Raw genomic sequence first — 24,701 nt, forward strand, 5'->3', positions numbered from 1 at the left:
TCAGTCCACCTTTTAGTTGATTCCCACATCATTTAAATCGAATAGGGTCAAAATTAATTCCGACCGTAAGTCCGAGACGCCGGTACTCATCGATAACAACATTGCCGAATCCCCGGTTTCTAGGACTAGGACTATGCCCGACAGTCCCCACAAGGACCCCGCGTTTGCATTCTGAAAATCATTGGCGATGCAGTCATGAAGCACAGGTCTATGATTCGTCGTGGAAGAGGGTTTGCACTTGGTTTCAGGGAAGGTCATCTGGGAAGACTGTCCGAACGAAATGTTCTACATCATTCCATAGATCCTCTGCTTCTTCCATGGCAGCGAAATGACCACCTTGAACGTGAGCATTGTACCATACTAAATCACCCAGCGTCGCTGCCCACTTCCTAGGGAGGCCACTAATATCATAGGGGAAACGGCTGTAGCCAAATGGCTTCGGAACAAGAGGGATCATGTTATCAGGGGCATCCAGACTGGATAGTTGGTAATAATCACTTGTCGTCATTCCCGTTAGGTAGTAGACCGAAGCGTGTACCAAGGTTGTTTGCATGGGTAAAGTGTGTTGTGGATCTACCCAATTGTTGAACTTGTCACTAAGCCTGACACCTCATCAGTAATTCGGTGTTGCAAACTTTGGACCACTAGTCATCTCTCACCAGGCCAACAATGACAATGGATCTTTCTTCGGAACAACTCCTAAAGTGACCTGGCTTCCGTGGCCTGTAATATCCATCTTTTGGAGAGACTTGAAATGTGAAGTTCGGTTAAGAATCTCAATATCTTGCTCACTAAGGTCCGTATCGTTGCCTGGGTCGGGTAACCCGGGGATAGGAGGGAGAGAGTTGACTAAACAGTTGTTACTTTTTTGCTGCCGAAGAACAAAATTTTCGTCAAGTGGGACGAGTGAAAATTACCATGTACAGCTTGGCTACAGTCAGTAATCTTTCCAATCGCCAGCGCAGATTCAATGAAAGTGGCGTACCTTCGCAACTGGGACTATATGACCCAAGTAGCCTAGCAACATAGGCCCCCATACCGCCACCTTGGGCAATGTAACCATTATCCAGGCCAATGCCGGTGAGCAATGCGTCAATGGTCCGAGCTACGGCGAACATATCTGCGTGTCTAGTCACGGGGGAGCCGGCAGAGTAGGTATATCCAGGCAAAGATGGTACAATGAGATGAAACGGGCAATCCTTAGAAGAATACTTCAGGCGCACGATATCGAGAAGGCCTGTAAAATCAAGGAAACTTCCAGGCCACCCGTGTAAGAAGACGATGGGGATGGCATCCGGTTGTTGCGAAAACAACGCCATGAAATGGACATTAGAATCACGACCGTCAACAGTCACGGACGTATTAAACTGAGGATGACGGTTGACTTCATCTTCTAGAAATGGTCCATTAATCTCGGTCCAGCCTTCAGACGCAAGCGCGATCCAATGCTGCTGCTCGTTATCGTAACCCTCAGGATTGCTAGTTCGGGCATGTTTAAGACTTTCGTGCATGCGATATACTTCATTCTGCGAGAACTCTAGTTGTACACGCTCAACTGGGATCGACGCGTTCAATGGAAGGTTAGACCATGCATCTAATGATGCATTATGGCGAGGCTGCTCTATGCTTTTCGACATAGAGGCGGACACAACAGCAAAAGAAGCCAAGCAAGCAAGCGCCTCGAGGGGTGAGAAATACATAGTAAAGGTGATACGAGAGTCAAATGAGAGGACTCCGATAGATGTCAATGACACTCAACCCATTGTAGGCCGTAAAGAAAGGGAGTAATGTCCCAGGCGACAACTTTTCGTCACGTCTTTTTTCTTATTTGTTCCTCCGTCCGTCCTTCCTTTAATTCTTCTCCTCACAGGGCTGACAGGGGCAACCATGAGATAAAACCCAGAGTGGGATTATGGACACGTTGATCCACTTGAAACGAGGTTCGATTACTTCCGAGCTTATGCGCGAACTATCTTCATTATTGAGGAAACCCATTTGCGAATTGTAAGCATTAGATCGCTTTTAGCGCAGAACCTGCGCCTCCTTCTCTCACGCACGGCCATGGGAAAAGCAGAATGATTTGAGCATAAATGCCATAGTAGCGCACTAACGGATGCTTCGGAATGTAGGAATCTTGAAGATGCTTGGAACGCCCGATCAGCATAACTGGTACTGCTCGGGCTCGGGGACTGCGGCCTTCCGCTTTCATAAGAAATGCGCCGGGCTTCCGAAACCTATTGATTAGTCTCATCCCATAAAAGGAATAGCGGCATAAGAAAAACCAACAAAGAAACGGATTATATCCTTCCAAAGTTTCAACAAGGATAAGCACGTAACAGTGCCAAGGTCCTGGGAAAATTGGTAATCGTGCGTATCCCAACTAAGGCCAGATTTCTCAAGCGCAAGGGAGACGAATTGGTTGTTCAGATTTTACTTCTCTACAATACGACACGAAACATGGAAAATAATTTGACCGGAACAAAATGACTTGGTTGAATTGAGCAAGATCACTCAAACCTATCTATGGCGTTTCTGCCAGGGTATCCTTTAACTCCTCGCCAAGACACTGTTGCTCCTGAGCACATTCCTCGCTCGGACCTCACCAGGCCACATATATCCCGATAGTATTCAAGACATAAACTTTTCGTTGGTCGTCTAGTAGAAGAATCCGAGGAGCTTGCCAGCAACGTGCTTGCGACGAGCCTCCTCGTGGTCCATGATACCGGCGGAGGTGGTCAGGACGACGAAACCGAACTGACGAGAAGGAAGGAGCTGGGTGGTCCACTTCTCGAGGTCACGGAGCTGGACGGGGTAGCGGGGGTTGATGACACCGCACTTGTTAAGACGACCGTTGAGCTGGATGACAATCTTGCCGGAACGGTGGTCATCGACCTCCTCGAACTCGCCAATGTAGCCTAAAGAAGATAAGAGTCAGCAATGTTACGAAGATTTAAAAGTTCACCAAACACAGGAAAAAGAAATCAGGAAACTTGTAAGATCTCCGCCTTGTTAAAAAACAATTTTCAATATATCGGGTACTTAAAGGGCGGACGTCGTTTAAAGATCGAGATCGCCGCCTAGTTATCAACCCGAAGAACAAACGAACACATTTTCCAGTATACACATGATCAAGATAGCAAGAGGCAAAGAACAATTGAGCAGAAGGCGATGATCGAACGGAAAATATATATGCATACCGTGCTTCTGCATGACACTCAGGAACTTGACGATGACCTTGGAGGAAGGACGGACGAGGACCTGGCGCTTGCCAGCCTTCTCGGCGTTGTTGATCGCGTTAAGCGTATCGTTGAGGACGGAAGTCTTGACCATTTTGGCGGTTGATTTTCGAGATTCTCAAATCGAGAGACGGGATAAGAGGTATCTAATTTTCAAAAGGAGAATCATGTCAGCCACCAGTAGTCTTCGAGCGTAAAGAGTGCCCCTTTAAGAATTTTTCATCAAGGGTTCTTCAGCCCGTGCCGTGAAATGAGAGAAGCGTATCACCTGGACCCTCTGGTAAAAGCTTTTCAACTTTCCTGCGGTTGCTACTCCACAAGGATCGAAAAGGCCAGAGTTCCATGATGATTGCTCTCTCAGACTAGCTGAGAGGCCGCGAGAAGGGGTTCAATAACGAGTAATACATACCTCGAGGGTAGTACCGATGAGGCTGGTGAGAACGGGGATGTGGTAAAAAAAAATGTCTATCAGGAGCTGAACCGCGAGGTTTTCGGGATGTGCGCGGGTAGGGTTATGTGTGTCTTGCCCTTATTGAGTCACGTGGAAACTACGACAGAATGCCTCAGGCAGTATTATGGGGTATAAAATACATTCAATTATCATCCTGCGGTACTATGCCAACGCGAGTGATCACTACATAGCTCCTACACTACGAGCACCATAACTTCGATATAGGATAAGAGCCACGTAACCATACCCCAGTATAGAATACTGTCTGTATCGGCTCGTGCATATAACCGCTTACCATAACAAATTCTACCCCATGGTATTAATGGGTCACTGTTTTCAGGGAAAGGTCCTTGGGTTAGTTATATGCCTCAGTGTGTGGCGCAAACCCGATACATCCCCCACCGCGGCCCCATCACCGAGTGGCCTTAATAGTTTGACGGGATGTAGGCTGAGGACCAGTCTCTACTTCCCTCTCTGGAGAGTATCATGACATCCAAACGCAAATTTGCGCCACGGGTTACATTGTATACGTTACCTGACAATCGGGGTCCCTCGGTCTATACCACACCCCACTGTCCACAGGCAGGTCAGATTCTGCTACTAAGCATCTCACACACGCTTATTCAGGTTGTATCATTGGCTCTATACAGGATCTTTTGGTGGGTAGAATCGGAATATACGGGAAGTGTGAAATATTCGTTGCAGTGTTTCTCTTAAGGGGTTACATGACTTCTTGGGCATACATGAGGTTGAAGATAATGCTATAGGGGTCTTTGTCTAATTAAGGCGACTTGGAACGGAGAAGGGAAGGGGGTAAATCGATAGTAATAGTAGGATGAAGGTGATAAACAAACAAGATGCCAGTAGCGATGAAACAGGATGCATTCAGGCGTCATGAGGGGGGGGGGGGGGGGCTAATGGTTCCGAAAAGTGGGAAACAGGGAGTGCCCAACAGGGAGCTGAAGGACTGGGGAACATGGGAAAGGGTGATGGGATAGGGAAGTTTGAAGAACGGAGAGGGTGGTAGTGCTTAGATCAAAGCGGTATCAGCTCGTTCAACCGTACCATATGATACAGGGATATTTCGTCTGGCAAGTTAAAGTTCGATCAACGGCACGGCGTTTCAGCATTCCTCGTGAAAGGAAATTCACTTTATGGAATGGGAGCAAGTGGTCCATGGCGTAGCTTCTCTGAGTGCGCCTAAAGGAGCGGCTTGCTCCGAGGAGGGTGGTCTCGACGAGAGCAATTGATGGCTTTCGAGTGCTAGGGTCCATGCTTACGCCATAGCTGCGGCAGTAGACAAGGTGACCTGACGTTTGACCTGTTCACGAGCCCAGCGAGCAGTCTCAACTGTGGTCGTGCCAAAGTCTCGGTTGTTTCTAGTGTCTCTGACCAAGTCCGTGACCCAGTCGTTACGGAAGAAGGCCGCAAACTCTCCATTCGGGAACGACTCCGCGATGTCGCTGTTTAATCGTTAGACACAAAAGTACGTATGAGAAGGCTCAATATGACAAACGTACCCAAGAACACCCATTGAGGCCCTCATCAGCCCCTCACTCCGGTTGAGATCCTGAGAAATCAGGTGGAGGAGCTGGAAGATAGATTCAACATAGGGCTGGAGCTGAGTCACTGCAGATGGCTTAGCACACGTCGCAAAGACTGTGTTACACACTTGTTTACCTTGAGGCTTGCCCTTATAAGACAAAACAATACCACCCCAGGCATCCATAATTCCTTCGCGAAGGGAGACGATGTAATCGAGCATCTCAATATTAACGTCCGAGCTGGCGGTTACAATCGATGCCTGCTGGAGAACCTGGGCGACGACGGACAGGTATGTGTCGAACTGTGTTCCGATAGCTTGAGCAATGTCTCCAAACGTCTCGAGGATTGCAGGCTTCAATTGATTCGTCGAGCTCTGCAAAAAGGACTTAGCGAGGGACAGATCTTAATTTACTATCATGGATATAATTATCTTACCCTCAAGTTATTGAGCAAGTAGTTCATGAACGAGTCGCAGTATGGCTGGACCTTTTCATTCAAGGCACGGGAGATATCGCTGACCAGTCCAATGGCCATAGCACAGAGGCCAGGTTCTTCTTGGTTGCCGAGAGCGTTATAAAGGAATGGCGAGAAGGGTTCCATATACTTGACGAAGTCCTCCTCCAGTGCACTTGCAATAGCGCCGACTGTGGCGAAGACGACATCAGGCACACTGGACTTGGGGGGAACAGTTGTTAGGACCTGGATCATCGCATGCATGATACGGTCTGCCTGAGGCTTAATCTCAGTCTCGAGACGTTGAACAATAGCCTAAATTGTCAGTCAAATTAGACACAAATGCACCCCTGCGCTTAAAAAACTCACCAATATAACGCTTATTAAGCTAGTTTGCACCTCTTCCAGAGTGATCCGATCTTCCACACTGACAACTTGCTGTTGCATGGGGATGGTGTGCTCCAGACGCTGAATCACAACGTCGGAGAGGCTCGCAACCATAGGGAGACTATCGTTCGCCGCATTGGTCACGAAGGAGTTCAGAACTTCATATCCAGCAGTCCGGAGCTGGTTGTCTGCATCTTGCCTATTAAGGTATAAGTAAGCCAGGTCCAGGAAGACCACCCTTTGAACTATATCCGACATACCTCTCAGTGAGAGTAAGAAGCGACTTAACACTCTCTTCAAAGTGCTTTGATAGGGGGTTCGTCTGCGCACCAACGTCACCGGCAAATCGCTCGGCAACGTTCATCAGAGCCCAGCAGCAGGAGCTGGCAATCTTAGGGGTGCTAGCAAGCCCGTTGAACAGGCAAGAAATAAGGGGTTGTAGATGCACGTCAGGGTCCAGGGTCTCAGAGCAGAAGTCGCACACGCGACCAAGGGCATAGGCTGCCGAATCACGAACTTGGATGGAACTATCTTCCATCATGCCAACAAGAACACCCAAGGCCTGCTTGACCAGGGGTTCAAGGACCTTAGGATCCGGTCCATCCATGATGGCACCGAATGCCGCAACTGCAGCGTCTCTGCGACGCCAATCTTCATTACGAATGTTCTCCTCGACAAAGGAGAGGACAGGCTGGATGACCTCACCCTGGACACAAGAAGCATAGAGTTGCAGAGCCTGATAAGCCGCGCGAGAAACATTGTACTCATCATCCGTCGCATCCTCATCCTGTCTGCACATAGCCTGCAACAAGACAGGGACAACCTCTCTGCACGCCACGCGGGCGAAGCCAAAGAAAGGACGGACCTCAGGAGAACCCTCCGCTTGCGCCTATTTCAATTCGTTAGTAATTTTCCCCTTGAAATGCGCGCAGAAAATTGGACGAACCGCAGCGTTGTCATCTTCAATAGCAATTTCCTCTTCGCAAACGGAGCACCAAAATTCAATAGCCAGCTTGGCGACATCTTCCTCCTCGCTCTTCATACCCATGATGCTGAGGCCAAACAAAGCCTTCTCCATGTAGAAGCGCATTTTCTCGTAATAAGCAGCCATGATACGGTTCAAGCAACCAAATGCGCCCGCCTGGACACGAAGATCGTCGGCCTGCGTAGCCTCACAGACCACCTGCATGATATAATTACGTTCACCTTCATTATCCATGTTCGACCGAACAAAATCTACTGAGTCACTGAGAGCCTTGATAGCAGCGTAGCGGATATCCATGTTGGTTTCTTCACGTCGGGCGCCCTGCACAACAGCGGTCAAGATTGCATTGGAGTGAGTAGTCAAGCTCTCCCGAAGATCAGCATCCTGGGATTCACAGATGAAACCGATTGTGATGAGGGAGGCTTGCTTCAACTGGTTGGACCCGTTGGCGATATTCTGAACCAAAACATTCATCAACTCGGGCCATTCACTCCGAGGTAGCTCGATGGCGGCAATAGAGACGATAAACTGGGCTGCAGACTGGCCGGCCCGGGCGTCTTTAGAATCCAAAGTCTTGAGCGCAAGCTCCTTGACCTGTGTCTTAATCTCCGGGCTAATTTGTTGCTGCCATTTTCCTTGCACCTCACGTAGCTTAGCATGATCTCTGAAAGTGAAAGCATTCTTCAGTGCGAGACCCGCCGCGGTTCTGATGTGGGAGGGGGTGTTTTCATTCGCCAGTTCTTGGCCAAGGGTAACAAGGTATCCGGCCTATATGGGGAAAATTCCACGGTTAGCATGACTATGACGGTCGACGAGTGATCGCTCGAAGCGACGCCTAATGGGGCACCCGGGAAACATACGAAATCGACCTCCGCAGCGTGGACAAGCTGCTGTTCCGCATTTGTACGTGTTGTCGCATCTATCAATCAAAGCAAAAATCACCCGTCAGCATCGTTCTTGATCGCTCCAAAAACCGATTCAATATAGAGGATAGAGGGATAATCTTACCTGGCGACAGAGTGCCCTCCAATACCTGAGTGACATTCATGTTGTCGGAAGTGGGACACTGACCACGGGAAAGAAAAGAAAAAGTAAAGGCAAGAAATAAAACAAATACAGCTCCTCTGGCTTGACTAAATTTTAATAGGCAACAAGTTAATTATGAAATTGCCCACGACAAAGGAGTGGCAGCGTGGACGAGGAGACAGAAAGAAATCCTGCTGTTTTTGTGGATATATGACGAGGCATGCACCAGTTCTTCCGGCAAGTAGGACAAGAGGGAGGAAAAGACGGCTTGTGGTGCACGCCGAAGAACCAGGAGAATAGGAAAATTAAAAAAACCGCACTCCGAGGTCTATGTTTCAGAGAGACAGGAGAAGAGAGAGATGGTTATTTGGTTCACAAAACCCTTTTTTTAAGTTCTGATAGAAAATGTTTAATCAAAAGAGAGAAAGAGAAGAGGAGAGAGAAAGCGAGAGCGAGGGAGAATAATAGTGTGTCCCTTCAACTTTTGATCCGCAATGAGGAATGAGAGCGACGATGGGCAGAAAACAACCAGTCAGCGCTCGGCGGAGCCCCCAAAATTCGCCTTCTGATTGGACTGTGGCCACTGGTTTAGTCATGGCACGTGACCACTAGACAGCCTGAAAGGGCACCATCAATCCCCGAATGAAAATCAATAGGAAATAAAATTGTCGACTAACCTTTTTATCATGCTATGCTATCTATCATATTGTCTATTTTCTTACAGGTTTCCCCTCCTCTTGCAGCTGTAAGGGAGTGTGGGTGAGGGTTGTGGTGTGGTGGTAATGCATATCCTTTTTACTTTAGAGGATCGGCCACATACTTTCGTCACCAGTTCCATTGTTGCCTGAGGTATTGCCCCTCCCTTGTTTTTCTTCTGGTTCCTTCTTTTCCTTCCCCCAAATTTTCCCCCTCCATGGGTTTTTTTTTTGCTTGTTTTGATTTTGCTTCTTGAAGCACTTCCACCCTACCCACTTGTGTGGCCCCGGCGACCACGCCCTTTTTTAATGATAGTCAGGGTGTCAACCCCATCGCACAAATCTATTAATATTTGGAACCGTAGGAACCAAATTATAAATAAGTAAACAAATTTATATTTATCGGGGCTATCCTAAGTAGTATAGTTTAAAGAACAATGGTCTGTGAAGAGCTCATTCAAACATTAGATGTCAGGGACTCATTGCAGTCATTGAACAAAAGCCCGACGGCCAGTCACAACCGACATATCAATAAACAAACGCAAAACAGAGGCACATCCCTGCCTGGAGCAGCTTTGTCCCTGCCGATGGTGGAACCTAGAGTTGCTCATCAACACGCTAATTTGCTGGTGAGAGAGTCAACCTCACCTTGTTAGCCTTGGCCGCCTTCCATCAGGAACAACCAGATGACAACCAAGCATTATTATTACTCCCGGCCTCTACTCGCTGTCCTCTGGCTCTTCGTCTTCCTCCTCTTCATCTTCCATCTCCGCGTCTAAATCTAAAACCTCATAACGCAGGCCGTCGCCATACAAGACACAGATCGCTCGACGGTCGTGTCGGCCGTTGACATATATCCTCGTGGGCTTGAGTTTGGGCCCAGGTATGGTAAAGGCATGTTTAATCCACTGCGTAGATTCGGATTCTGGGGCTAAGACATCAAGCGTCACCGTGCGTGCAGCGGGCGTAGATGATGTCGTATCGCTATCATAGTCCTCGAAGCTGACAAGGTGTGGGCTTTCGCTAGTCGGTGCCGGCTGAAAGGGGAAGTTGAGAAGGTAAGAGGATCCGTCTGCAAGTCATAGTTAACACCCATAACCTTCACGACGTGTATATCAAAGTGTAATATACCGCTATTAGACCAGAGCACCATGATGGTATCATCCTCCACGAACTGTATTTGGCGTATTTCCCCCTCCTGTAAATCGATCGCTCCTATACTTGTCGTCCGGGTGGAGCTGACCCCATTTTCGCAGTCCAGAACCGTGCGGTATATATACACTGGAAGTCGCGGGTAAGAGGTTAAAAGGCAGGAACATACACAAATGGGGCTATACATACGTATATGTTTCGACCGGATGGACCTAGTTGCCACATATATCACACACGATCTTGGTTCCCCAACATCCTAGGGTTATGGTGAGCACTGTTTCTCGCCTACATTTATCAAGGGCGTGGTACCTCGTAGCGCATGACAAGATCAACGATATCTTTGTCACAATCTGAGTGAAGGGAAAGTGGGGACCTATGAAGGATACCTCTACGCTGTGTCAAGGCGATCCGGCCAAAGACTTTTTCGAACTGTAGTCCGAGGCGCTTTGTGAGATCATTCATCTTCGGCAGTTCAGCTGGAGCATCGGCATCGGAGGCTTGGTTGCTCTGCTCCAGCAATTTCTTAAACGTGTCATAGAATGACCCATCGTGTTCGGTTGGTGCCCACTTATCTGAGGTATTGGGGGCGGGCCTCGCAAATCCGATCAGGGGCAGTTGCTGGATGAAGTTTCGTAATTTGCTCTTGGTTAATGCGCCTCTGATATACTTCAGAGTCAGCGGATATTCAACCATGTCCGTTTTCTCCTGTAGCTCTTCTAGCGTCTGGGACATGGGTTCAGCGCTCTGCATTTCGATTTCGTGGCGAAGCCATCGCGAAAATGAGTTGAATTGGCTTAATTCCTCATTTGCATTGATGAGAATCTGGTGAGATAAGAGATGAAGGCAATCCAGAGTCTCGACAATCGCATTCAGATCTGCTGTCTCCAGACCTAGGACACCACATATTTTATGAAATTTGGAGAGCCCGGTGAGGCGACTAAGTAACACTTCACATCGTTCCAGAGCCGGAAGAAGGCATTCGTGTGTCAAACGTCGAACATTTTCGTAGCCGCTCGATACAGCTTTCTCCCACCTTTTGTGTCCCTAGAAATCTCATCAGCGTTTGATAAATGCTGCTTTCAAAAGGAGACGCCCTACTCTTTCCCCGACAATATCTACCAAAAACTCCTTCATTGGTTCAAAACAGTCTCCAGTGACCACTAGGTGGTAGGCAGCCGTAACGAAATCACAATGGCATTTTTCCTGCAAATCTTCGTTTATACTGCGCATGTACCTTGCCGGTAGTTCTTGTGCATTTTTCCACTCGAGCTCAACCTGCCTTTGTACCTGGTTGATGTATCTGAGCAGGTTTTGAAGCTGGGTTGTCTTATGTGCAAGTAGTGAAAGATATCTACCGGATCGCGTGATAAACCGAAGGTCGAGAGTGAGTAAGTACAAGGAGTCTGAACTATCGTCTGTATGTGAGGATGCTAGCAATGCATGGGTGGAGCTCAATGGATGAGAGGCGTGCTGAAGGATCCTGCATGAACTGGAAGGCCCAATGGAACTGCCCACTTGAAATGAGCCTATTTCGAAGCAATCAAAAATTCGCAAGTGAACGGTGCCATCATCAAAGCCTACCAACAAGACATCTACCGTGTCACTGGTGTTCCTGCCAGCAGAATGAAAGATAGCATCAATCGACGCCCGAGAACTAAACACGTCGTCACTGGAGTCTTAGAGTTAGTGGGAGGTGGCTGCGCCTTTTGGGTGGTCGGGGGACCTACTCGCTTCCTGTCGCAGGTAGTGTGCTCAGTTTAGGTAATGAGCTCTCGATATCTAGTAAAGCTAACTCCCTTGGTAGGTCAGCTTTGAGTAAGGCAGCTGCTTTTGATGGATGTACATCCGACGACAGCAGATCCTGGACGGATATTTGCCCGGCAGCCTCTTTCAATTGCTGTTGTGCAGCCTCGCTATCGGTGAAGTTTACACCCCAGCCCAAACAAGTAGCCCTGAAAGGTCGGTCGGCATCACTCTGCCCTTCATAAGCAGGATAATGATGGACGGTTTTACCACTGTAAGCACTAATGATACGGATAGTATTATCCGCGCAAGCGACAGCAAGTAGGTGACCTAGCAATTGGTAAGACTATCTGCGATACAAATAACTATATTTGCAAGAAACAACAGTATATGGCGACTGAGAGCCAAGGACGCACCATTGTTTTTCCACATCAATTGTCGGATTTCACCCCCGCCGTCGTCTTCATCCAAATAGGGATCTCCCTTGAACGAACCCCCAAAGACCCTCTGACCATTCAATCGGAAAACTCGTAATTCATCATCCTCTGTAACGAGGGAGATAAGGTCCATCGTAGGACAATATTTCAGCGTGGTGGCCTTGCATTTTGCGGGTAGTGACTTTTCCGCAACAGGAGTGAGTTGCGGCTCATGCCGCAACGATGAAAGATGAGAGTTGTCTTCGGTCATAATCGCGCGATACTCCCTTTAGTCCATTCTTTTGCAGGTTAAAATTTAACGGGTTCGCTTACTTCTAGTATGTCCCGCGCCTGACGTTGCCCAAGATGGATAAATAGTTAATGGACGGTGGAGTCGCGGAATAGCGGACCTCTTGGCACGTGGTATTTACCTGTCTGGTGTCTCGCGCGTTCCCCAAGTCACCTTAGTAAAATCTTTAAACCCTACCTGGGAATTCAGGGCATAGGGTAGTTAACCCCTGCGAACAGGCAAGTAGTATAATACCATTTTTAATATAAGGAGCTGGAATTTGGTTCTGTTTCAAGTGTTAGTAGTGTACAGCTCACCGTTACATATTTCATTCCTACCCTGTTGTACACCTCTGTCGTACATATATTTCCAAGACCTTAATACATCTCTCACTACTAGTCAAAGCGAAAATATCCCAACGGAACGCATAAATTAGACCCCAATTCTAACTAGACAAATGTTCGCAACCCTTCCAGTATCTTCTACACTATCTATGTTCTTACATGCTATCGACCAGGAGAACAAAGGACGAAGTTTGAAACGAAAAACCAGAAAGCCCGGTATGTTTGTTTTATCAATTCCACTCTATATAAAGTCGTACTGTAGACTATACATTCGCATCATCTAAGATTGAATCATCGATTTGAGGTAACTCAACTCATCCATCATTTCTTGCATTGCTGCAGACTGCCCTGGTAGCGAGCTGATGCTGAAGCGATCATAGCCGTTGCTGAGCCCTGCACTCTTCTCGTTATGTGTCGTTTCCACATCATCTCGGACATTTCCCGCAAACTGCACAGTAGAGGGTTCAGGACTTCGGAGAAGCCCAAGTCCTTCTATCCCGCCAAAGAAAGCTGCATGGCGCTTGGGATCTCTTTCGACCTCACCAGCATCACTGATACAAAGGCCAGAGAAATCCATATCAGAGGGGGATAAAGAGACCGTAAGACGAGGAGGTGGCAGATCAAGGAGAGGTGAGTCGCCACCGATTGTAGTGGGGGAAGACCTTGAATGAACAGTAAGCTGTGGGGTGTTCGGATCGCTTGTTTCAGCAGGAACAGAGTGCTTCCACAGTTCTGCAAATCTCATCCCTTCCGGAGCAGAAAAAGTTTGGGTACCATTGTTGAGAGTTAGCGAAGGTGCCATGGACTCAGGAGAGATCACCTCTGTATCCGTACTCCATTCGGAAAAATGACTTCTCTCGCACGGAGAGCTGCTTGTGGACTCCTCCGTCGTACTGAAATCAGAGAAATGACTGCCAAGATTTTCTGCATCGAGCTCCTTTTCTCGAGTTTCGAGATCACGCAGCGCTTCGTCCATGACTGATGAAGGAGTATTCGGTAGAGTGGGGAGCCTCTTTTCTGCGAAAGTGAATGGTGTAGGGGTTACAGCATCTTCAGCTGCCACTGGCAAGGCAGTCGCGAGCAAGAAGACGGAGTCCACAGAAGCGACAAAATCTTTGGGGGCATGTGGATGGACCTTATTACCACCATTTTTAGTGGTAATCGTTTCGTGGTTCGTTTGAAGAGTCAAAGGAGTTCTGGGTGTCGCACGTTCCGCGATTTTTGGATTTAGAGCACGCCGATCCTGGATAGATAGCGCCGTAGCTCCAGGATGTCCAGATGATGCAGGCCGCAGGGGGAGTAGGCTCCCCTTCGACGTATGACCCGTTTGATGCACATGGTAATCCTTCGACGTGTTCTGGAGGGTCTTGAGGCTTTCAGTACGCCCGATGACAGGCCTGAAGGCCAGTCGGGGCTTCGTAGAATCGCTATTCTGATCATCTGTCACGTTGAGATCAGGAGAAGATGCATTCCATTGTCGGAAAGCAGCGCGAAGACCCCTTGATCTTGGAGGAGAGACTGATCGAGCAGCTTTACTACCTGGAGCTCTTTGATCATTCTGAATTGTAGCCTTAGGCGTCGCACTATTAGGCTGGGAAGCGCCTCTGTTGGTTAATAAACCTAAAGGGGAAGTGTTGAAAGACCAAGTCGGAGTTGGTTGTTGTAGCAGTGGAGGAGATGTGCGGAGGCGTGGAAGTGCTGGTTTGGGGGCCTGTCGCGGGTTCATATATTTATCATTAGGGTCCATAGTCCGCTCTTCCGTTTGTTGCGGGCTTGGACTTCTATCACAGGGATAAATCGGACGTGTATCCGGCAAAATGACAGGTACATGAAGAACGTTGACAGGCTGGCCGGGAAGAAGAGGACAATGCGATGTGACTGGCTCCGCATGATTGTAGTATTCCACATCATCGTCCAGTAAGTACTAATCTTAGGTTAGACAAAGCTGCCAAACAGAAGCGACGTAAGAATACTGACATAATACCAATATGTGCCGCCCATTTTGAGCCCACCGGAGCGAGATGAACCAATATTCTTCGGCGTTCCATCACATATTATGCTAGTAAAACTATGGCACCCCCTCCAATGGCCTGGACCAATACGCCTGTCGTGCTCCATAGGATACGACTTGGCGAAGTTATCCCATGAGCCTAGCAGCTTGACAGACTTAACCTGGGGATTAGTATATCTATTCGGCTATTAGCGTATGCGATGGATTCAGAACGTAGAAAGCGGCTCACAGGAGAAATGTCATTAAAGTTGTTGAAGCCATGGCGGTATAACTAAGAAAATACCAAGAAATAATAAGATCTAGCGCGGCGAAGGATGGCAGCAAGGCAAACTGAAGTAGGACAATGTACTTTTGAAACAGAAAGAGAGAGACAAGGCAATTTCCCCAAGGCCAGCCTGGACAGAGAAATTTATGAACAAAGGAGGGTAACCCGGTGTTGTTTGGGGTGCGCTGTAAAACTCGCGAACGTTGGATTGATATAGATAAGTCCGCGACTATAAGCTCAAGGCTAAACAAAGTGCCATCACAAGCCCCCAACAAAAATCGATACCAAACAGTCTGGCCTCTGGGAATCAATTGATTCAGTAACCGCGCCGGGAGAGTAGTTAAATTTCGATGCCCCTGACGTGAAATAGGAAATGATTAGAGCCAATGACACTGGTTGGTTGTGAGCTCTAAGCGCTGGCAAGGCGGATAGAAGGAGTCGAGAACATTCGTGAAGAAAAGGTAGAAGAATATTGGCGCTTGCCACAGAAGCTACTGTGCTTTAACCAAGACTTAAAGGAGTGTGGATATGAGATTCACTCGGTGGAGAGAAACTGGTTAGTCAAAAGAGAACATTGGAAGAAAGAGTGGAGAGTCCGGACTTTCGCACTGTGAACAATGGTCGTAAGAATATAAATCAGTCGCAGACTGTGGGTATTGGGGGAGAAGAAAGGTAATATGGATCAATCGATCAACAAACGGATACGGAGTAGCTTGACCGGCGCTTATCCTTTGAACCGTACGAAGATCCACCGGCTTTTGCAATAACCACGTCACGATGCGCACACAAACCCCTGCAAATCACGAAGGGAAAAGGGTAGCCTTTGAGGCTAGGGGAAATAAAAAAGTAGCGAGGACGCGCGATGAGATCTAAACATGGTTCCCGAGAGTTCCAATCGACCACTCACGGAGCGGGGACCGGAGCTGAAAATGACTGAATTGGGTATCCTGTACCTGGCGAACCAAAGACTACTGGGCCTTAGTTGCCCTTGTAGTAGAGGAGCCAAATGGGGGGGGGGGGGGGGGGGGGAAAGAGGGATCACAACTTTGCAGCTAACCATGCGGTGGCGGATCATGGTGAGAGAAGCGAACCACTTTTGGCTCCCATGGAGACGCTCTCCAGCGAATCTGATTGAATGGAAACCCGGAAAAATAAAAAGGGGGTCTGCGTGGCTGGTGACAATACCATACATGATTCTGAGCCACCTGAGAACCATGGGAAGAAAAAAGTATCTGCGAGTGATTCATGGATAGTAAGGAAATTTAGACGGCAGCTGACGATGGACTATTCCACTCTTATTCTTACTACGTACCTTAAAACAGATAGTTGAAGAATCCTTCAGACTGACCTTATTCTCGAGTCGACGTAGCACCAGACCTGCAGTGTCAGTCCAGTCAGAAATATTACGGGCGAATTGAAGGTGAATCATTCAGTTTACTTTTCTACCTCTGACCAGGCGAACCTCAGGGTAATTAGCAGCAGGTTGATTACTACTCCGATACAATTTTTTTTTTCTCGCCGATCGCCCTGCTCCACCACGTGAGGAACAGGTGCCACGACTCATGGTATTCTTTACTGTATTGGCCTTACCAGGAGTTGAGACAACAACAGGTGTAGGACTTGAAAGACAGATCAGATCCCATTCCCCTATAAGGAAAACAAAAAGGGTTGATCCTCATCGTCTTCGTTTGGGGAAGCACCAGACGTAAACAAACCTCCCATGCGAATATTACGTACTGTCAGCGGACAAGGTTAGAGCTTGCTGAAATCTATCTAAACAATTTGTCAAGATTGATTCGCTCCTCGCCTGAGCTAATGGGAATTCCCAATAGCACTAGGACTTGGCCGAAGATCCATCCTCACGGACCAGGCCTCAGCTTAAGGATAGAACAGGCTAAACTTGCTAGTCTGGATACCAAGTCAGGAAAACTAGACCATTGGCCATATCGGAATGGCATTTGTTCAATGAAACCGTCGGGAATTTATTACAGCACTACTATATCTCATCGAAGCCGGGCGCTACTCGGCCGGCCCTTGGATGCTGGGCAACCGACGATCATCCTAAAGTAAATACAGGGAGACTTTAGGACAATAAGCATCCTTTATTAATAGTATCAGGACCTTCAATCTTAATTCTTGGCCAATTAACCATTGCCATTCACTCTTCAGCAATGAAATTCGTTGCAATCTGTCTCAGCGTCCTTCAAACAGGACAGAGATGGAAAGTAAGAAAAGTATGAAAGGAACGCCAAAAAGAACAAAAGGAGGGAGGAGGGTTATTGCGTCCAAGCTAGTGAGCGAATCATATAAATCCATGCCTAGCCCGGGAGTTTCGGCGGCTACGCGGCGCTTGCTGTAAGACATTTGAAACTCATTTCCTTTATTTGCAACAGACCGTTGGGTTTGAAAAGCCACCGATCATGATTGGATTAAATCAGGCGTCAATATCTGAAAGGCTCTGCAATTTGGGACCTTTGAGCGAAACAGACCAACCAAAAAAAAAAAAAAAAAAAAAAAAAGCCAGGTTAGCGAAATGCGTTACACTTGTCATATTTGCGATTGACAGCACCGAGGACGCATTTCAAAATTCCGTCCGCGCTCAACGTTTGACCCTTGTCACCTCTCCATGGCACTGTATCCACAATATCTCGCATGCCCTCGTTCTTTGACTTGTGACCTAGGTCATCGTCCAGCATCTGCAGATATTCCTGTGCGTGTTTGTCATCCCCAATTTGGAAAAACTGAAGGCCAATCTGCCATGGTGTAGCATTGCATTTATCCAACCTTTTGGCGGCGTTGATGATAACACTCTCCGCATCGTCCGTGAACACCCCGTCTGTGATGGTGATGATATTGAGCGGTTTCACAGACTCGCTAGGGTCCTTTCCTTTGGCTGCTATGGCCTCCACGCGACGAAGGTATGGGTCCAGGATCTGGCGCAAACGGCGCCCAGCTGGAGTTGCTCCTTGCGGCTCGACACCGTAAAAAATCTCGCGGACATCATCAGACGTCTTGATGTTAGTATATGCGCCAGTTCTGGGATCAGTTCCTCCGTGTTGATAGTTTAAGAAATAGATATCGATACCGTCCTGGTCATGTGCGGTACAAACGGGCGCGATGGCAGCAATAGCATCCGCAGCCTCATTCCAGCGACTCCCTCTCATGCTACCACTGTCATCCACCAGAAATACAGTATCAAATTCGCACAGGAACGAGTAAGGCGAATCTCCAGATGACGAAGCCCTGGATGCCGAAGCATTTGAAGGGTGCCGTGGGGTGTATGGAGGAGGGGGGCAGAGATCAGCATTTCTTGCTTGAACAGGTGCACATTTTGCCTGCATATTGGTTGCAACCTGCCGACATCGATCGTACTTTGATGCAGTATTAGATCTATTGCGAGACCCGGAATAGCTTCGGACTCGTGAATGATGGTTGCCCATAATCACGTACGGAGTCGCTGCGGCTGAGAATTGGGAGATGGTGAAAATAAGTCGTTGTCAATACACTCGTATGATCCGTGCATGTATATGCAATGAATGACGTTTGTCAATGAGGTAGGTAGTGGTAATGGTCGTTGTTGGAACTGTATCTCAAATGAAAGGACCTGTATTAATTTATAAAACAAACATTGAGTACTAGTAGTAAGAGATGGGAGATTCCTGTTACATTCCACGAGTGACCTGGTTTCTTAGACCCGTTTCCTCTCCAATCCATTATTGATGTTTCCACGGTTCTGGAATAGTGAATGGAATCGCCTGACAAGGGCTAGGCTGAATCTGCGACTTCCCCGCTAGTTCGGGAATAACTAAGAAAACGTAATGGGTTCCTAAGGCAGAACCAAGGCCGCTTTCTCTGTCTCACAGAGTCACAGACAGACTCAAAATGCATGTTTCCACATGTCAAAGCTGGTTCAATCCCCATAACAACCGTGATGGAGCATAAGGCACAATTCCAGTGGGACATTCCCTATGGCAGTGGTGCCCCGACCCGACAATTACATACTTTGCCCTACGTTAACCCGGCACCGCCATTGGAGGCAAGGGATATGATAGATACTCCGTCTGGGTTAGAGTTAATTTGCACAGAGCAAAAAGTGGTACTAAAGTAGTACCGACTATTGTACTAGTAGGACCCAAGGAAACGATGTACAGCCTGTAAGGCGCAGCACAGTGGTCAGCCGTATCTTAGGCCCGGGCATCCCTGCACAGCCCCGTTTTGTTCCCTATACGACATACAGTTCGCCGTACCACCAAACACGAAGGTGGAGAGTTTCTAGGGCAATGAATTGGATAAGACCATGTTTCTCTGAAGAAAAACAAGAAAAAGAAAAGAAATTGAGAGAATTGCTAAGGCATGAAAGGACGCGCAAATGCGTGAATCAGCTTCTATAGAGCCAAGCAAATATAACTCCCTTGTCCCTGAAGCCCCAATTGCCGGTTTTCACCTGTGGCGGATATGAAAAAACTTTTCCCGTCGGAATTTGAAGAGTATGCAACAGAACTGAGGCAACGACTTATACCAGGATGACTTATCGAGGCTTTAAGACGAGAAATCGGCGTTCACCACGCGGGTATGAACCGCAAGTATCGCCATGTATGTGAGATCCTTTTCAGCAAGGGCTATCTACACGTGGTTATCGCAATGGGAACGTTAGCCCTCGGTATCAATATGCCTTGTAAGACAGTTGTCTTCTCGGGTGATTCGGCTTTTCTGCCAGCCCTTGACTATCGGCAAGCAGCTGGTCGAGCTGGTCGTCGTGGGTTCGGCTTCCTGGGAAACGTTGTCTTCCGAGGAGTCACCTATCCAAAGGTCTGTCGCTTGCCCAGTTCGAGGCTTCCAGATCTCAACGGACATTTTTCGATTACGACCAGCTTAGTCCTATATTTGTTCCTCCTGCTTCATGATTCTAAGCAAGCCTCATACGCTGTGAAAGCGATCAACTCAATCCTTCCATGCCCACGTATCTACATTGGCGGGCCAGAGTCAAAATATACAGTTCTTCACCATCTCCGTTTCTCTGTTGAATACCTTCGGCGCAACTACTTTTTGGACCAAGGCGGAGCACCACTGAATTTCTCCAACACAATAGCCCACCTCTATAGCACTGGGAATTCCAGCTTTGCCTTCCGCGCGCTGCTCAGTGGGGTTTACTTCCATGACCTTCGCAGAGACATCCGCCATAAACCTAAGCAAGTGCTTTTGACACTAATGCTGGTCATGTCACACTTATTCGGCCGCCATAACCTCAGACCAGCTATCTTAGAATCGCAACAGATAACAACCAAAAGCTCACCGTCATTGGTAATCCACCCCCCAATGCCCAAGAAGTCAGCGCGAACTCTGCGTTATCACAATGAAAAGACATTAGATATTTACTCAACCTACGTCACAACATACATCAACTAATACATCAAAGACGCAGACTGCTTTCTACCTTTAACCAACTTCAAATGTAGAGGCGATACACCGGCCAAGGATATCACCCCATCAATGCCATTCCTCCCTCCAACAAAAGTGTATTCTGCCTTCGTCGCCCTATCCGGTCGCCGCGACAAATGGAACAGTATCCCTGAGCTCTGCGAAAACGTCCGAAGCGGGGTATGGCTCGAGCAAGCCGTTGTCCCTTACGTTGAATTGTACCTTCAGGAAAGAAATATCCTCTTGAACGCGTACCTACTCGACTTCTTCAAGCATGGCAATGTGCACGCCCTCGAAAAGGACAATAGGATCCGCAAGGGTGACATTTGGTTTGTTCTAAACGACTTTTCTCTCGTTTTGGCTACCATCGTGACTAGCCTTGAGAACTTCCTCAAATTATCCCCTAGCACTGACCCCCATCTATTAGACATTATGGGTAGTGGCGACGTCCATGAAGAAGAGTTAGATATTAGTCTCGCAAGAGAAGAAGTCTTCGAGCCCAAAGATAAGACTCCCAAGTCAAGCAGAAATCAGAAAATGGGACTTCCAAAACAACCTCTTCCGTCCATGCTGGCCAAAGCTTAAAAGCCTAAAGTAGCAGAGAGCTGGGAAGACAAAGTGAGTGATGACGAGCTGAACAGAGAAAAGAGGGAAGAAACCAACCCAGGCCTTGTCCAAGAGACTCTTGGCGATTTGAAGGGAAGTTAAAAGAAGAAGAATACTAGTATTCACGCACAAAGCACGGATGTGACTGACCACGTCTCTCTTGCGAGCACAGTCCTAGAAAGCCAGGGCGTCTCTCTAGTCCTAGAAGCGTTCAAAATGCTCCAGGCTGAGTTTGAACACAAATTCAAAGCAATGTGGGCATAATATACTTGGAGAAAAATTGTTCCATCTTTCTTCTTTTTATTTTTCTTTTCTTTCCCTCTGAGAACGGGGATTTTAGGGTCATTTTGCATAACACATTGGTCTGTGATGGGTCCTAGAAATTGGATATTATCTTCCATGGTCATCCTATGTTTGCTTTCTGGCATAAAAAGTCAAGCTAATCATGGATTATGTGAAGTAACTTTTAAACTTGTCAGGATGAGTTACCTGTGTCTCTGGTATTTGGGGTCTTGTTCAAAAGACACGGAATGACATCTGGTAGCACATCCTCTGCCGTCTTCATAAGCTCATTTGATTGCATTTCGAATGACAGAGCAGTACGATGAGTGACAACACAACTACCAAGCAATAATAAATCATCAGACATCCGTCATTTCCGAATTCAAGTCGTCCGCGTTACTTTCACACAATACTTTCTCAAAAGGACTCATATGCATGCATGTTTGGGGAGCTGGTAAAACTAGTATATACCCTATGGCTGGCCGTTCCCCAACGATCGCATCTAACGCAATCAGTCAGCCCGGGAGTAAAGAAAAACACCGAAAGAAAAGCGACATCATAGGTGAATAAACATGGGGTATTGTCGTTAACATAAATCGAATAAAGAGAAGATGAAATATATATATGCGTAAATAGGCCTTCGGCAGTTTGTCCAATGCTATCAACAGCGGGAAGGTGATCAGGAAGCCCACGTTCCTACCAAAACTCGATTTGTCGCTAGTGAAACAGTCTCACGGAAGAAAACACCGTCATCGCCATCCCCCACGCCGTCGAAAATTCCCGATTCACACTCTAGGACCTCAATCAAAGCCAGGGCTTGATCTACGCCCATGCTATGGCCGATGAGCCGAAAGCAGGAAATCACCCATTTACGCATAGGATGATTCAACGACTCTGTTGCTCCCGCGAGAACCAGTGGCCAAAGAAGAAGCAAGCCAGCGACGTAGCTCTGATTCACGGGGAGACTATCGAAGGGACCCATCGGGATGTTCCCCACACTGAAATGGTATGGGACGCTGGCGCAAATGTCGTTCGCGAGCTGACGCGTCGTATTGCGCAGTCTAGTGCAGTGCTCTAGAAGGTCACTGGAAACTGCAGCTGCCGGCACATTGAGGGAGAGTTGGCGCAGGCAGGTTAGGATGATTTCGCTCACAATGATTCGGGCACAGCGATATTGGTTAAAAGTATGGCATGTCCAGAGATCGCTGTATATGTGATATTTGCTGTTGTATGGATGAGGTCCCTGACCCCACATGTTGGACGAAAGTTCCGACAATGTTGGGCTTTCAACATTAGTGTACAAGAACTCAGGGGGTAGGGCTGCAATCCATCCCATTAGCTCCGCCTCAATGCCGTAAGCGGCAGATAGCATCTCATGCGGATCAACTAATAACCCCATGTTAATATCTGCTCGTAAATTGGATAGTCTGCCCGCGATGCCAATCAAACGGTCACCATACACATCGACCCTGGTTCGCAGAAACATGGCAACCTTCGAGCAGTCAATCAGGGAATCGGGGACCCGCATCGCTCTTTGAAGGCAGCAAATGATCTGACCCGGGTCATTAGCATATACGGGGACAAGCAAGAGAGTGAGGAAGGGGTGTTCTTATTTCAACATACGATCTGAAATCTTAACTGAACAAACAGCTTCAGTCCATCTTCGTCTTGTAGTTGCTCTGGACCTCGCACTTCAAGTAATGCCGCAGCGCCATAAATATGATTCGTCCATTTCTCAATATTTCCCGGGGCTCTACTCGTGACGACCTGTATCTTGCCGTTAGTACGATGGAAGGATCTAGTAAGTGAGGAGAAGAGAAGAAGAACGAGACGAGTGCGATTTACCTCAAAGATGGCTAGTAATAGAACTGCACCGAGGGTTGGATTAGACTTTGCCTCCTCTTCATCCATCACAGCGGTGTACATCAAATTCAGAGCATTGCCATATTCTTTCTCCGCAGCAATCTTCAGAGGCCCATCTTGTCGGATACGCGAAAGCATGGCAGTCCCAACCGCAACAAGGCTTGCCTTCATTGCCTGCTGGCTGAGGGTCACCTCTGGAATCACGAAGAAATCCGGTGAAAATTCCATTATCCAACAGGCTCCGGGCCACGCGTTAAAGCGAAGGAAAAAGCACACGGCTTCATCTTCAGTAAATTGGTATGATGGAGGAGGAGCGATTTTCGGAGACAGGGGACCGGCGACTTGCTGTGCCGCCGGTGGCGATGGATACAGATCGGAAAGATCGTTGAAATCCGATATGTCACTTGTTAGGGACGATGATGTGGTGGTCTCTTGAGGGCTACTCCCGCTTGGGGAAAGCATGCGAGTGGATTTAGGGGACTTTTTAGCCCGTCGTCCGGTGGTACCGGCTTTGGCCTTCCGGACCACCTGTTGGCTTTCATCGCGGAACATCAACGACAACTCATCCCTATATCCGGGACACACGCGGTTTCCCTTGATACACTGGGAGCATGTTGGCCGGGCCTGGTCGCAACGGATCTTCCGCGATCGGCATTCACCACAACCTTTGCTCGGCTTCCCGCAAAAGACCATGTTGGACAAGGCGGGGCTGGTCGCACAAGGCCCACGGGCAAGTTACACTGTTATGTGGATGATGTGGTATGGAATTAAAGTAAGGAGTGTGGATGTTTGGCTCGAATCGGTAACCCATGCGAGATGCCGAGCATACATTAGTGTGTCCGTCTTACAGCAATTGAGAACAAACAGGATGACCCCGGATCGGTTTAGTGGTTCCAGTATGACAAGGCTAACAGTGCAGGGATCCTTTCGAGTTGACAGGTCATGCCCATTGTCCAAGTTCAGTTGATTGTCTGTATTGTGCGAAGTTGATGATGATGATGGGAGTGGGAGGAAGAGGAGGAGGAGGAGGGAGAGAGACAAGAGGATCCCCCACACGACCCCAACCATTCCCCCTTCTCTAAACCTGTTCGGGCAGGCGTTGCGGACATCTTTTCCCGAGGTAGTTTAAACTGTTGTCTCCGCCCTCATTTTTAGGGCCCCTTATCTGATTGGTCATCTGCGTCCGGATTTCCCCCCGGGATTAACCCTAAGTGAGACTTGACGAAAGTAAATTAATTATGGAACAATCCCATTGTATGCTATGCTGGTATCCTCAGCTCTGATGAAATACCTCCCTGTCTACAGCTTCACACACAATCCAAACGCCAATTTATCCACCTTCCCAAACGGAGCCATCCATATCAACCACCCCAGAACATCTAAGTCTGACAAGTCAGCGTAAGATGAAGAGATGTGAAACTCAAACGGGCGACAGCACAACCACAAAGCACAATGTAGCACTCAATATACGGCTTCACGGGCTAGTGATAATCAAATACTTGTCTCCCGTCAACCTCCTCGCCCTCTGACGGAT

The 24,701-nt window shown here is 47.9% G+C and overlaps 11 protein-coding genes across 11 annotated transcripts; 2 read left to right on the plus strand and 9 right to left on the minus strand.

Moving 5' to 3' along the window:
* Positions 1 to 11: 11 nt before the first annotated feature.
* BDV38DRAFT_127504 (epoxide hydrolase family protein) lies at positions 12 to 1,855 on the minus strand. The gene is made up of 4 exons (XM_032051243.1): positions 986 to 1,855; positions 918 to 926; positions 660 to 849; positions 12 to 602 (listed from the first exon to the last, which is right to left on the minus strand). The coding sequence occupies exons 1-4, from the start codon at positions 1,698 to 1,700 to the stop codon at positions 245 to 247; spliced, it is 1,272 nt and encodes a 423-aa protein (XP_031918677.1). The 5' UTR covers positions 1,701 to 1,855; the 3' UTR covers positions 12 to 244.
* BDV38DRAFT_127495 (uncharacterized protein) lies at positions 1,856 to 2,297 on the minus strand. The gene has a single exon (XM_032051242.1). The coding sequence runs from the start codon at positions 2,249 to 2,251 to the stop codon at positions 2,012 to 2,014; it is 240 nt and encodes a 79-aa protein (XP_031918678.1). The 5' UTR covers positions 2,252 to 2,297; the 3' UTR covers positions 1,856 to 2,011.
* Positions 2,298 to 2,655: 358 nt separating this feature from the next.
* BDV38DRAFT_278136 (40S ribosomal protein uS8) lies at positions 2,656 to 3,330 on the minus strand (the record flags this gene model as incomplete). The annotated part of the gene is made up of 2 exons (XM_032058652.1): positions 2,656 to 2,915; positions 3,198 to 3,330. 2 exons carry the CDS (start codon positions 3,328 to 3,330, stop codon positions 2,656 to 2,658), a joined length of 393 nt encoding a protein of 130 aa, XP_031918679.1.
* A 697-nt stretch (positions 3,331 to 4,027) lies between these two features.
* BDV38DRAFT_235321 (uncharacterized protein) lies at positions 4,028 to 4,593 on the plus strand. Its single transcript, XM_032053324.1, has one exon. It carries the CDS (start codon positions 4,174 to 4,176, stop codon positions 4,402 to 4,404), a length of 231 nt encoding a protein of 76 aa, XP_031918680.1. The 5' UTR covers positions 4,028 to 4,173; the 3' UTR covers positions 4,405 to 4,593.
* BDV38DRAFT_235324 (karyopherin beta) lies at positions 4,586 to 8,551 on the minus strand. Its single transcript, XM_032053325.1, has 9 exons — positions 8,066 to 8,551; positions 7,918 to 7,976; positions 7,019 to 7,825; positions 6,333 to 6,961; positions 6,055 to 6,271; positions 5,668 to 6,000; positions 5,368 to 5,605; positions 5,208 to 5,316; positions 4,586 to 5,150 (listed from the first exon to the last, which is right to left on the minus strand). Exons 1-9 carry the CDS (start codon positions 8,103 to 8,105, stop codon positions 4,964 to 4,966), a joined length of 2,619 nt encoding a protein of 872 aa, XP_031918681.1. The 5' UTR covers positions 8,106 to 8,551; the 3' UTR covers positions 4,586 to 4,963.
* Positions 8,552 to 9,234: 683 nt separating this feature from the next.
* BDV38DRAFT_127593 (putative anaphase-promoting complex component Cut20/Apc4) lies at positions 9,235 to 12,484 on the minus strand. The gene is made up of 7 exons (XM_032051244.1): positions 12,090 to 12,484; positions 11,658 to 12,003; positions 11,029 to 11,599; positions 10,240 to 10,974; positions 10,120 to 10,186; positions 9,910 to 10,059; positions 9,235 to 9,850 (listed from the first exon to the last, which is right to left on the minus strand). The coding sequence occupies exons 1-7, from the start codon at positions 12,358 to 12,360 to the stop codon at positions 9,498 to 9,500; spliced, it is 2,493 nt and encodes an 830-aa protein (XP_031918682.1). The 5' UTR covers positions 12,361 to 12,484; the 3' UTR covers positions 9,235 to 9,497.
* Positions 12,485 to 12,922: 438 nt separating this feature from the next.
* On the minus strand, positions 12,923 to 14,943 carry BDV38DRAFT_127611 (uncharacterized protein). Its single transcript, XM_032051245.1, has 2 exons — positions 14,700 to 14,943; positions 12,923 to 14,646 (listed from the first exon to the last, which is right to left on the minus strand). Exons 1-2 carry the CDS (start codon positions 14,838 to 14,840, stop codon positions 13,003 to 13,005), a joined length of 1,785 nt encoding a protein of 594 aa, XP_031918683.1. The 5' UTR covers positions 14,841 to 14,943; the 3' UTR covers positions 12,923 to 13,002.
* Positions 14,944 to 17,009: 2,066 nt separating this feature from the next.
* BDV38DRAFT_235329 (uncharacterized protein) lies at positions 17,010 to 17,517 on the minus strand. The gene has a single exon (XM_032053326.1). It carries the CDS (start codon positions 17,360 to 17,362, stop codon positions 17,192 to 17,194), a length of 171 nt encoding a protein of 56 aa, XP_031918684.1. The 5' UTR covers positions 17,363 to 17,517; the 3' UTR covers positions 17,010 to 17,191.
* On the minus strand, positions 17,518 to 18,676 carry BDV38DRAFT_235331 (uncharacterized protein). Its single transcript, XM_032053327.1, has one exon. The coding sequence runs from the start codon at positions 18,436 to 18,438 to the stop codon at positions 17,524 to 17,526; it is 915 nt and encodes a 304-aa protein (XP_031918685.1). The 5' UTR covers positions 18,439 to 18,676; the 3' UTR covers positions 17,518 to 17,523.
* A 963-nt stretch (positions 18,677 to 19,639) lies between these two features.
* BDV38DRAFT_278141 (putative DEAD/DEAH box helicase) lies at positions 19,640 to 21,001 on the plus strand (the record flags this gene model as incomplete). The annotated part of the gene is made up of 2 exons (XM_032058653.1): positions 19,640 to 20,342; positions 20,415 to 21,001. The coding sequence occupies 2 exons, from the start codon at positions 19,640 to 19,642 to the stop codon at positions 20,999 to 21,001; spliced, it is 1,290 nt and encodes a 429-aa protein (XP_031918686.1).
* A 691-nt stretch (positions 21,002 to 21,692) lies between these two features.
* On the minus strand, positions 21,693 to 24,172 carry BDV38DRAFT_235333 (Zn(II)2Cys6 transcription factor). Its single transcript, XM_032053328.1, has 3 exons — positions 23,150 to 24,172; positions 22,928 to 23,071; positions 21,693 to 22,856 (listed from the first exon to the last, which is right to left on the minus strand). The coding sequence occupies exons 1-3, from the start codon at positions 23,858 to 23,860 to the stop codon at positions 21,984 to 21,986; spliced, it is 1,728 nt and encodes a 575-aa protein (XP_031918687.1). The 5' UTR covers positions 23,861 to 24,172; the 3' UTR covers positions 21,693 to 21,983.
* Between the last annotated feature and the right edge of the window lie 529 nt (positions 24,173 to 24,701).

This window comes from Aspergillus pseudotamarii (assembly GCF_009193445.1).
Source record: "Aspergillus pseudotamarii strain CBS 117625 unplaced genomic scaffold BDV38scaffold_4, whole genome shotgun sequence".
In the NCBI taxonomy this organism is placed as follows: Eukaryota; Fungi; Ascomycota; class Eurotiomycetes; order Eurotiales; family Aspergillaceae; genus Aspergillus; species Aspergillus pseudotamarii.

Excerpts from the sequence above, each read along its gene's own strand:
- BDV38DRAFT_127504 (XM_032051243.1), bottom strand. The coding sequence starts at position 1,700 with ATGTATTTCTCACCCCTCGAGGCGCTTGCTTGCTTGGCTTCTTTTGCT. Across the intron at positions 603-659 it reads CCATTGTCATTGTTGGCCTG|GCTTAGTGACAAGTTCAACA; the intron begins GTGAGAGATGAC and ends ATGAGGTGTCAG.
- BDV38DRAFT_127495 (XM_032051242.1), bottom strand. The coding sequence starts at position 2,251 with ATGAGACTAATCAATAGGTTTCGGAAGCCCGGCGCATTTCTTATGAAA.
- BDV38DRAFT_235321 (XM_032053324.1), top strand. The coding sequence starts at position 4,174 with ATGACATCCAAACGCAAATTTGCGCCACGGGTTACATTGTATACGTTA.
- BDV38DRAFT_235324 (XM_032053325.1), bottom strand. The coding sequence starts at position 8,105 with ATGAATGTCACTCAGGTATTGGAGGGCACTCTGTCGCCAG. Across the intron at positions 6,962-7,018 it reads TTGAAGATGACAACGCTGCG|GCGCAAGCGGAGGGTTCTCC; the intron begins GTTCGTCCAATT and ends GAATTGAAATAG. Across the intron at positions 6,001-6,054 it reads GCTTAATAAGCGTTATATTG|GCTATTGTTCAACGTCTCGA; the intron begins GTGAGTTTTTTA and ends CTGACAATTTAG.
- BDV38DRAFT_127593 (XM_032051244.1), bottom strand. The coding sequence starts at position 12,360 with ATGACCGAAGACAACTCTCATCTTTCATCGTTGCGGCATGAGCCGCAA. Across the intron at positions 11,600-11,657 it reads CTACCTGCGACAGGAAGCGA|TGACGACGTGTTTAGTTCTC; the intron begins GTAGGTCCCCCG and ends CTAAGACTCCAG. Across the intron at positions 10,975-11,028 it reads TAGATATTGTCGGGGAAAGA|GGACACAAAAGGTGGGAGAA; the intron begins GTAGGGCGTCTC and ends TGAGATTTCTAG.
- BDV38DRAFT_127611 (XM_032051245.1), bottom strand. The coding sequence starts at position 14,840 with ATGGAGCACGACAGGCGTATTGGTCCAGGCCATTGGAGGGGGTGCCAT. Across the intron at positions 14,647-14,699 it reads GCGGCACATATTGGTATTAT|TACTTACTGGACGATGATGT; the intron begins GTCAGTATTCTT and ends ACCTAAGATTAG.
- BDV38DRAFT_235329 (XM_032053326.1), bottom strand. The coding sequence starts at position 17,362 with ATGTCTTACAGCAAGCGCCGCGTAGCCGCCGAAACTCCCGGGCTAGGC.
- BDV38DRAFT_235331 (XM_032053327.1), bottom strand. The coding sequence starts at position 18,438 with ATGGGCAACCATCATTCACGAGTCCGAAGCTATTCCGGGTCTCGCAAT.
- BDV38DRAFT_235333 (XM_032053328.1), bottom strand. The coding sequence starts at position 23,860 with ATGGTCTTTTGCGGGAAGCCGAGCAAAGGTTGTGGTGAATGCCGATCG. Across the intron at positions 23,072-23,149 it reads TATTACTAGCCATCTTTGAG|GTCGTCACGAGTAGAGCCCC; the intron begins GTAAATCGCACT and ends GGCAAGATACAG. Across the intron at positions 22,857-22,927 it reads TTCAGTTAAGATTTCAGATC|ATCATTTGCTGCCTTCAAAG; the intron begins GTATGTTGAAAT and ends GACCCGGGTCAG.